Source organism: Rana temporaria, chromosome 4 (assembly GCF_905171775.1).
Source record: "Rana temporaria chromosome 4, aRanTem1.1, whole genome shotgun sequence".
Taxonomy (NCBI): domain Eukaryota; kingdom Metazoa; phylum Chordata; class Amphibia; order Anura; family Ranidae; genus Rana; species Rana temporaria.
In genome coordinates, this window is record NC_053492.1 from 243,041,290 (window position 1) to 243,052,601 (window position 11,312).

At 44.0% G+C, this 11,312-nt stretch overlaps 1 protein-coding gene across 1 annotated transcript in view; it reads right to left on the bottom strand.

The window, feature by feature from the left end:
* Positions 1-11,312, bottom strand: part of RNGTT (RNA guanylyltransferase and 5'-phosphatase) — a 400,898-nt gene that overhangs the window by 326,343 nt on the left and 63,243 nt on the right. The window contains exon 6 of the mRNA XM_040350086.1: positions 5,926-6,175. Coding sequence (XP_040206020.1) covers positions 5,926-6,175 — 250 coding nt within the window. The remainder of the gene's footprint in view (positions 1-5,925; positions 6,176-11,312) is intronic.

Below are 11,312 nucleotides of genomic sequence, written 5' to 3' on the forward strand. Positions count from 1 at the left end.
AAAGAAGCAAGGATAACATCCTTTGCTGTGTTAGCTTCGATATGCGCCTTGATTTGCGTGAGCCAAAACTCCATATTACGGGCCACTACTGTGGCTGCCATGGCGGGTTTGAGATTTGTCTGTGATGATTCCCAGGACTTTTTCAAAAGGGAATCCATCCTCTTATCCATGGGGTCAGAGAGTACCCCCATATCCTCGAAGGCCAGATCTGTATTTTTGGACACCTGAGAAAATGCTGCGTCTAGTTTTGGAGTTTTATTCCAAACTAAACTATCTTCACCTGCAAAAGGAAACCTCCTTTTTAGTGCATTAGAGAAAAAAGGTTTCCTCTCTGGGTCCTGCCATTCTTTTTTAATGGCATTGACCAACACATCATGGACTGGAAAAACTTTATTTTTCTGTTCCTCCAGACCCCTATACATTTGGTCATGCAATGACAAAACTTTCTTTTCCTCTTGGATACCTAGAGTGGTGTGGATGGCATCTAAAAGCTCCTCCACATCCTCTAGAGAAAGTTTGTACCTTGAGGCTTTGGAGGACTCCCCGTCCAGCCCCTCTATATCCGATTCTTCCTGGGAATCAGAAATGTCGCTACCCGCTTCTTCCTCAATGTCCTCCGCTAGACCCTCCGGTTTCTCACCACTACTAGGGAAAAAATCTGTGGGATTAGGTGAAACAACCTGCTGTGCTGGTGGGACACTGCTTTGGGGCTGGGGCAGTTGAAAAGAGGAAAAAAGAGCTTGAAAGGACTGAAAGGTACTAGAAAGCTCCTTAACTGACGCCGCCAGCTCTGCCCCCTGTTCTGCTGTCTGTTCTCTTAAAACATCCCCAATACAATGCTTACAGAGCGTTTTCAACCAGGATTCCCCTAGTGTAGATCTGCACACAGGGCACTTCCTCTTAGAGCCATGGGCTGATTTGCTTGAGGCTTTCTGAAAAGAGAAGCAAACAAAAAGACAGCAGCACATTAGCTGGAGCCCACCAGCAATAAACACAGGGATCACCAGGAGTGCCCCCCAGGACCAACCACCACCAGGGTCCCAGAAACTCCTATCCCCACCGACCACCAGGAAGGGAAAACACCCGTGGAGCTAACAGGGTATAGGCAGGTGAACACCACCCCAGGGTTCCCTTACCTGCGGCTGGCTGGCGCTTTCCTCGGATGGAGCTGTCCTCGAGACCTCTGTCTCCGACATTGCTGCTCAGCGGAGCGGTGGTCCGTTGTCTCCCTTGCTGACACTTCAGACTGGAGAGACTGCACCAGCCAGAGTGCGTGGTCCGCTTTCCTAGGCCGCGTCCGGAACCGGAAGACGCGGCCTCGTGTGGCTGTCCCGCCCCCAACCGGAACTTACGTCGCCCATCCTCCCGTCCAGCGAGCTCCAAGCTGGCTGTAAAGCAGGGGGGACCTGAGGCAGCCCACAGCGCCACCCTAGGCAGAGAAAATGACGGACCTCCCAGCTTACGCTTTTCCCCAAAGAGACGCTGGGATGCACACGCGGCGCTGCAGGTAACGACTCACTAACGACTCACTAGCCGGCCTGAGCGCCAAATTCAAAAAATAAAAATGCAAAAAAAAAAAATTTTTTAGGCAGAAGATCTCAATCCTCTAAATTGCCCAATAAAGCCTCAGCTTCCCCAGCCATCGGCTCCTGGTTCCACAGCGGTGTCTCCCCACCGGACGAAACACCATAACTGAAGGGCCAGTGGGAGGATGAGACTTAAATATCTGATTGAAGGCGTTGTTTCCTGAGAGGGGAGGAGCCGGGATCTCTCTAAGGTGGCTGTCCTGAAAGACGATCCAGGGAAAATGTGCCAAAAGTGTCCGCCATAAGGTCGCAGTACTGATAAAAATCGCTGATCGCCGCCATTACTAGTAAAAAAATATATATTAATAAAAATGCCATAAAACTATCCCCCATTTTGTAGACGCTATAACTTTTGCAAAAACCAATCAATAAATGCTTATTGCGATTTTTTTTTAACGAAAAATGTAGAAGAATACGTATCGGCCTAAACTGAGGGGAAAAAATGTTTTTTTTTATATATTCTTGGGGATATTTATTACAGCAAATAGTAAAAAAAAAAACATTTTTTTCAAAATTGTCGCTCTATTTTTGTTTATAGCGCAAAAAATAAAAACCGCGGAGGTGATCAAATACCACCAAAAGAAAGCTCTATTTGTGGTAAAAAAAAAAAGGACGCCAATATTGTTTGGGAGCCACGTCGCACGACCGCGCAATTGTCAGTTAAAGCAACGCAGTGCCGAATCGCAAAAAGTGGCCCGGTCATTGACCAGCAATATGGTCCGGGGCTGGTGGTTAAAAAAGGAATCTTTACTATCACAATGGGAAATTCACGCTAAATTTCTTTTAAGCACGGGTAGAGTCATCTCCATACTGCTTTGTAGTTACACCTAACCCACTACTAGGTTCAAGATCTGCCAAGTATTATTAAAGCAGTAACTAACTCCACTTTAATTTATTCCTACAGGTAAGCTTACCTGTACGTACAGTTTATATCTACTAAACGTGCACTGTTTTAGTAGCAGCCAGTAACATCACTGGCCAATGCGCACTGCACTCTCAGTAAACGGCATGTCATCCATTGAGAGAGTGGTGCCATGGCCATAACGCATAACGCCAACATGTGCTAGAGTGACGTCATCGTGGCTATGCCATTCAAACCACTGGAGCCCACAAACCCAGAAGGCAGGCCAGGTGAACATGGAATCTCAGTCAGCAGTGACAGTGCGTCGCTGGAGGGATGCATTCTATAGTCAAGTCTGACACAGTGTCATAGTTTGCAGTGCATACTAGCACATTATGGCTTAAACCTGCAGGGGACCTCCTCTTTTTTTTGTTTCTTCCCGACCGCTTTAAAGGATAAAGTTCAAATTTTTCTCTTTTTTTTCTAAATTCCAGCTCCCTTATGTACCAATATAGCATTAATGTAATTTTTTGCTAAAATATCAAAGCTTTCCATTACATCTACAGACACTTACTTCAGTTGTCCTTTTCAAGGTTTCCAAACATATCCATAAATGTAGTCTTACTTAGGCCCCCTTCACACTGGGATGGGAGGCGCGGTGGCGGTATAGCGCCGCTAGAAATACCGGGAGGCACATTGCGGGCGGTATTACCGTGGTTTCCCATTGTTTTAAATGGGAAGGAGCGGGGAAGGAGCGGTGAAGGAGCGGTATACACACCGCTCCTCTCACCGCTCCAAAGATGCTGTTTGCAGGAGATTTTTTTCTCTCTATTTTTAGCGCTGTAACGCCTGAAAAACTCCTCAGTGTGAAAGGGGCCTTACTGGTCAGACTATAGGTCATGACACAGGAAGGAGTTGACCACTTTTTTTAATTAAAAAATAAGACAACAGTAAAGTTAGCCCAATTTTTTTCATATTGTGAAAGATAATGTTATGCCAAGTAAATTGATACCCAACATGTTACGCTTCAAAATTACGGCAGCTCGTGGAATGGCGACAAACTTTTACCCTGAAAAATATCCATAGGCAACGTTTAAAAAAATTCTACAAGTTGCATGTTTTGAGTTACAGAGGAGGTCTAGTGCTAGAATTATTGCTTGCATTCTACTGATCGCGGTGATACCTCACATGTGTGGTTTGAACACTGTTTTCATATGCGTTCAGCTTCTGCGTGCAAGCTCATCGGGACAGGACACTTTAAAACATTTTTTTTTTCCTTATTTATTTTACTTTATTTTATTTATTTTGAAATTTGGGTACTTTTATTCCTATTACAAGGAATGTAAACATCCCTTGTAATAGAAACAAGCATGACAGGTCCTCTTAAATATCAGATCTGGGGTCAAAAATATCTCAGATCTCATATTTGTTGATACTCAACTGTCAAACACTGTTCATCTCTGCATAGTGGGAACTTCCCACGTGCATGTTTTTAGCAGTGGGGGGGTTTTAAACATTTTCACTCATCACACATAGGGCAGCACAATGGGAGCACACGTTTCTTGGCTCTTTTTCCTTTGACACGCATCATGTGGCTTATGAGACATTGTCATTTTGTGAGTTTTGCAACACTTGCCACTTGTTTTTTTCTCATGAAAAAATATGTGTTCGCTTCTGTGTTTGGTGTGCCTTTAATTAATGGCACTGAAAGCGCAACTAGTAATTTTAGGTGTATAAAGATGGCCATACACTATACAATCTGATTGTAACGTCCATACGGACAGTGAAGTAAGTGCAATCACGGATTGATTGTATTTCATTTAAAAAACGTGCAGCTGGGAATGGGTGGGTAGGTAGAAGGGTGGATGATAACCATGTGCTGATGAACTGCTTCCTGTGTCACGACCTACAGTCTGACCAGGAAGTAAGGCAAAACTAATGGATATGTTTGGAAACATGGATGGAGGACACATGAAGTGTCTGTAAATTTAATGGAAAGCTTTGATATTTTTGAAGAAAAAAAAAAGTACATTAATGCTATATTGGTACATAAGGGAGCTGGAAATAAATAAAAACAAAAAAACAAAAAAAAAGGTAAACTTATCCTTTAACCACTTCCCGACGGCCGTACGACTATATACGGCCGCAGGGTGGCTCTACTTCTCTGGGAGGCCGTGTTTTTACGGCCGCCCCTTTTCGCGTTCCCAGCGCGCGCTCCCGAGCGCGCAGCGGGGAACTGCTGTGCTGGCCGTGTCCCTTGGACACAGCCAGTCACAGATCGCCGTGAACGGCCAATCGGAGCGGCCGTTTCCTAGGCGATCTGTGCGGCCAATGAGAGATGATCTCATATGTTTACATATGAGATCATCTCTCATTCCCGGCTCTCGCAGACAGCGGTGCTGTCAGGGAGAGAGGAGACGGATCTGTGTCTCTTGTACATAGAGACACAGATCGGTCACCCCCCCAGTCACCCCCCTTCCCCCACAGTTAGAACACTAATTAGGATACACATTTAACCCCTTCCTCACCCCCTAGTGTTAACCCCTTCCCTGCCAGTCACATTTATACAGTAATTAGTGCATATTTATAGCACTGATTGCAGTATAAATGTGAATGGCGCCAAAAATGTGTCAAAAGTGTCCGATGTGTCCGCCATAACGTCGCAGTCCCAATAAAAATCGCAGATCGCCGCCATTTCTAGTAAAAAAAAAAATTTTATACAGTAATTAGTGCATATTTATAGCGCTGATTGCAGTATAAATGTGAATGGCGCCAAAAACGTGTCAAAAGTGTCCGATGTGTCCGCCATAACGTCGCAGTCCCAATAAAAATCGCAGATCGCCGCCATTTCTAGTAAAAAAAAAAAAATAATAATAATTCTGTCCCTTATTTTGTAGGCGCTATAACTTTTGCGCAAACCAGTCGCTTATTGCGTTTTTTTTTTTTTTTTTTTTACTAAAAATATGTAGAATACGTATCGGCCTAGACTGAGGATAAAAAAAAAACGTAAAAAAAAAAAAATTGAGCTATTTATTATAGCAACAAGTAAAAATATTTTTTTTTTTTTTCAAAATTGTCGCTCTATTTTTGTTTATAGCGCAAAAAATAAAAACCGCAGAGGTGATCAAATACCACCAAAAGAAAGCTCTATTTGTGGGGGAAAAAGGACGTTATTTTTGTTTGGGAGCCACGTCGCACGACCGCGCAATTGTCAGTTAAAGCAACGCAGTGCCGAATCGCAAAAAGTCCTCTGGTCAGGAAGGGGTTTAAGTGCCCAGTAAGGAAGTGGTTAACTTTCAAGTCAAAGTCTGGAAGATACAAGACCTGTAGGGGTTACCTAACTGCAGCAGAAACATCAAGTCTCCTACCCTGCCAGATAAGGCTGTGCTTCGTGGAAGAACTTTGTAAATCTCAGAACAATATGAAAAGATATACGCTGTAGCAAATCATTGTCTTACAGATATGATAAGTTACATCCACATTGTAAACAAGCTTTACCAGTCTTAACCGCTCCTTTTTCCTTTTGGTCATGGTTGGTGCTCCTGAAGATCCTGGCTCTGCTTCCTGAAGTATGCCATTACCCTCATCATCCACATCATCCTCTTCTTCATAACACCACTCCGGGAGTTCAGGAGGAGGAGGAGCATCTTCAACATCCCCATAACGCTGGAATAGTTCTTTGAGATAGTCTGCTTTGTAAATTCCTGGAGGCCTGGCCTGTGCAAATGTGGCTACTGCTGCTTCAATGCTGGAAAGAAAAGCACATGTCTAAGATTTAGTGCACACATAAACTGAAGCTAAACACTGCAACACATACACGCTCAAATTAATAGGCTATTTTGAAAAAGAAAAAGGCCTTTAAAAGCAAATCGGTAAATAAAAAAAAAAAAATTACAGACTAGAACCAGCAAAACAAATGCCAAGCCCCCTGGTTCCCTCTTCAGAAGTGCCGCTGCTCATTTCACTGGTCCCTCAACCCATCTCACCCAGCCTGTAGTTACACTCCCTGGACTCTCACTAGGATCTCCTGGCATCTCAGGCTCTCTCACTCCTTCAAGAATTACAGACTCCGTGTCCCCTGGACTCACCTAGTCACCTCAGCTCTCCTAACCCTCCAGACTCGCTTAGCTTTCCCAACTCTCTAAGTCCTGTGAGTAAGGAAACATGGAGTGTTGTCTCCTGAGTAGAGCATCTCTCCTAATGCCTGTCCTCTGGATGGAACACACACACGTTTCCTGATGGGAGCCCCGAGTGGTCAGGCCTCACTTATAAATGAGCATGCCCACCTGTACACGCTCACAACCTGCAGGTCTCCAGTAAGACAAGGACACATAATTGGAGAATTCTTCCCACCAAAATTTCTTCCAAGTCTCCAAGGTCCAGAACATGATCTGGGATTACAGAACTTGGAGAAAACTGAAAATACTTCTCTGCTCAGACACAACACTCCAGAGCCCCTTAAGCTGTGTCCTTGAGATCCTGCAAGTCTTTTTTCCATACAAACACATTGGCAGGACCTAGCACTGCCACTATACAATATAAAGAATACACACACAAAACACATACACCTCTATACATACATACTCGCATTCACTCCAATCGAGTGGGCCACCCTCCTCCATTGCATGATTTCTTCCTAAACAGAAATGTAGAACATTGTGCCTCCTGCCTATTGTGCACACCTATGCAATAGTGAGGTACTACACACACAAGAATAATTGCTATGGTAGGCTCCCATGCTGGCTGTGACCCCAAATATGCTGTTCAGTCTAGTATATACTAAAACAGAGACTGTCTAAAGAAAGATTTCAGTTTAAAACGTCTCCATGGTGACAAGACAAGTTGTTATACAGGTACTTAAAAACATAATTATATTAGTAGCCATGTGTAATATTCACATTTACAGAAGTACATATAGATATAAAGGGAGTACATCTTGGATATACTTGTAAAAAGGAAGGAAGCTTAAAGTGGAGTTTCCATCCCAAAAATATTTTTTCATTATTGTGCTCATTAGACCTAAAAAAGAAAAAAAAATGTTTTACTCATCTGGAAATGCCTGTTGCTATGCGGTCCCACGAAATCTGCCTTTGGATCCACCTAGGATTCTGACATCATCTCCCTCTAACGCTCCTGGGAAATGTGTGTCATCATTTCCCAGGATGCAGTGCGCTACCCAATTATCACGCCCCATCCAAGACTTCCAGGAAGAGCTTGTGGGCTTCACAATGCCCACAAGCAAAATGACAAAGGTGTGGACATCGTTTTTTAAACTATCTTTTTTGAATAACTATGCGGAGTGGCGGCGGATTGTAAAATAGTAAGTGACCGGATTTATATTATAAAAACGCATGATGAAAAGACATACATTTAAAAAAATGCTAATTTTGGTTGGAACCACGCTTTAAAGGAGAAGTCCATCCTAACACTAAAATCTCTACATCTAGAGACATCCGCGATCTAACACTAACCTATGTAGGCCTGTAAAGAAGAAATCAGTATACATATCTTTTCTGAAGCTGCTCCGATCTCCGGTGGCAGAAGCTCTGCAGAGGACACAGCTGACAACGGCTGTGAAATAAATGGGGAGTGACGTCACCCATAGACTCACTATGGGGCTTTCATTGTTGGACATGTCCTCTGCACCCGCCTCCACAGCAAAGCCACAGCCGACAGCTCAGCGTGGGATAGGCTTCAAAAAAAGGTATGTATACGGATTTCTTCTTTACGGGGTTAGATAGGTTAGTGTTAGGGCTCTTTCACACATGCGGACGGTATGTCCGCTTTTTCCATCCATCCGTTTACGAATGAAAGAGGGACATACATTGATCTTCCGATTCTGCAGACGGAGGAAAATCCTATTTTTCCCATCTGTCTCCAGAGCGGATCGGGTGAACACGTGTTCATCCGATCCCCTCATAGGGGAGAGCGGAAATCTGACAGGGCGGTCCCTGCACAGTGTGATGGGACCTCCCTGTCATCTGCCAGCTCAGCGGGGATCAGCGGAGCGATCCCCGCTGAGCAAGCGGAAGTTCACGGGGTGGATCATCACTGATCCGTCCCGTGTGAAAGAGCCCTTAGATTGAGGATGTAGAGATTGTAGTGTTAGACCCGGTTCACACTGGGGCGACACGTCAGGCGGCTCAGCCACCTGACGAGTCGCATCCCATTGAATGCAATGGAACCGTTCCAATAGGAGCGACGCAAGTCGCTCCGACTTAGAAAAAGGTTCCTGTACGACTTCGGGGGCGGCTCGGGGCGACCTGCATTGACTTCTATACAGAAGTCGTTTTGCAAATCGCCTCTGAAGTTGTCCTCAGGACGACTTGCAGAGTCGCCCCCGAAGTCGTGCCGCTGCAGTGTGAACCGACTCTTAAGGTGGACTTTTCCTTTAAAAATGTTATAAGTGGGTGTCGATGTTAATTAAAAGAACAAAATACAAAACATTATTTCTCTAATTTTTTAATATACATGGAAAAAGTCACATTCGCTCATCACACAGACCTTTATCCTTTGTGTTGAAGCAATAGTCTCTCTGCAGACATATGACATGCCTCCTGCCAAGCCAGACCTATAGCTTTGCCATCAAAAAATCCCATTGGAGAGTTCTTAGCTCTGACCCAGAATGTGTCAGACCTCTGCTGAGAGTCCATTGCTTCCTTGCAGAAAGCAGGTACAACAACAAGAGCTTCACTATAGTTCACGCTTTATTGTCCTACCCAGGTACAGTACAAAATGTACATTTCTGCCAATCAGTAAACTTCGTTAAATAGGGGTTGCAATGACCTTATATGTTTCTCAAGTATATTCTGTGGGCAAAGCATCTGCTTAAAATGGTTTGTTTCAATTTTGTGTAAAATACTAAATCCCTGTATCTCTTTAAAAAAAAAAAAAAGGAAAAACTATTTAACAGTCTGAGTGAAATAAATATAATTTGAGCCATTGGCTTTCTCGGACAATATCAAAACATACAACATCTATACCACTTTTTCATTTATACAGAGCTGGCCATAGACAAATGATAATGACTAGATATGTATGCAAGACCATGACGCTGAAAACCATTTCCTTTATTTATTTTTTTAGATAGATGCATAGCGACCAAGTATGCATGTTAATGCAATCACATCCACATCCTCAGAAAAAGCAACAATCAGTCAGGAAAATCCAACACAACTGTTCCATAATCTAAAGGATAACTGGTTGGGGGGTGCTGCATAGTATGAATACACATAAAGATTATACAGTTTGTCTGTGAAACATTAACTATGCACGGCAAAACATCGATCTGGAGCATTTTAGGTAGACGGGGGGGAACGGATACTGGTCTGAGAAACAGGAAAACATCATTATCATTCACAGCACATCCAGGAAAACTCATTTTCCATCTATCATATAAATACATTTTTTCTTCAGCTTAACTGCCTTAAATGCAGCTAATGTCTCCTTTTGATTTGTGGCTTCAGTTTAACTGCCAGATTATATGTAATCAAATTAAAAAGCTGGGGAAAGAATATTGGATGGGAACATTCATGGCGCTTAAAAGTTCTAAAATAAACCCAGAGTCGGAACTGATTAAATGAAGTTAAGTAAACAGAACAATTTAAAAAAAGACATGATAAATGGAGGCTTTGACAGGCAATGTCACACGTAATGCCCTCACGTTTCCCCAAGCATCATATGCTAGCCCAAAAAAGTTATGAGTGCAATAACTGTTCCCGACTACAACTTAAAGAGGAACCAAAACACTCCTATCCTCTACAGCCAAGGAGGCTTCCATCTTAGCTTCTGTTTGATCTGTAGCTGCCATGGTGCTGCACATGTGATCAGTTATGACACCAGCCTTCTGATGACTTAAAGGGGTTGTAAAGGATTTTTTTCCCCTAAATAGCTTCCTTTACCTTAGTGCAGTCCTCCTTCACTTACCTCATCCTTCCATTTTGCTTTTAAATGTCCTTATTTCTTCTGAGAAATCCTCACTTACTGTTCTGTCTTTAACTACACATCATAATGCAAGGCTTTATCCCTGGTGTGGAGAAAGCCTCTTGAGGGGGAGGGGTGAGCAGGCAAGTCAGGACACTCTCTACTTTGCAGATAGAGAAAGGACCTGTGTGTTAGTGGCCGTCCTGACACTCCTGCTCGCCCCCTTCCCCCCTCAAGAGGCTTTCTCCACACCAGGGAGAAAGTGTTGCATTACTGTGTGGAGTTACAGACAGAAGAACAGGAAGTGAGGATTTCTCAGAAGAAATAAGGACATTTAAAAGCAAAATCGAAGGATGAGGTAAGTGAAGGAGGACTGCACTGATGTGGACAAGAAGGCCTAGTTCGCAGTCTCCGCTCTAATTCATCCCAAAGGTGTTCCATCGGGTTGAGGTCAGGACTCTGCACGCCAGTTAAGTTCCTCCACTCTAAACTTGCACACCCACATTTTTATGGACCTCGTTTGTGCACTGGTGAGCAGTCATGTTGGAACAAAAAGGGGTCATTCTCAAATTGTTCCCACAAAATTGTCCAAAATGTCTTGATATGCTGACGCCTTAAGAGTTCCCTTCACTGGAACTAAGGGGCCAAGCCCAACCCCTGAAAGACAACCGCACACCATAATCTTCCCGCCATTCAATGATTTGGACCAGTGCACAAAGCAAGGTCCAGAAAGACATGGATGAGCAAGTGTGGGGTGGAGGAACTTGACTTGCACAGAGCAGCCCCAATCCGCTTCTTCGTGGGTCCCCCGTCGGCTCTCCTGGCTCCTCCCCCTTGGTCGCTGCCACAATAGCAAGCCGCTTGTTATGGGGGCACTGGTGCCTGCTTACTTCTGAGACATGCTCTATGCATCCATAAGACACAGACCCCTGTCCTGGCTCCACCTCCACTCTCTCCCTATT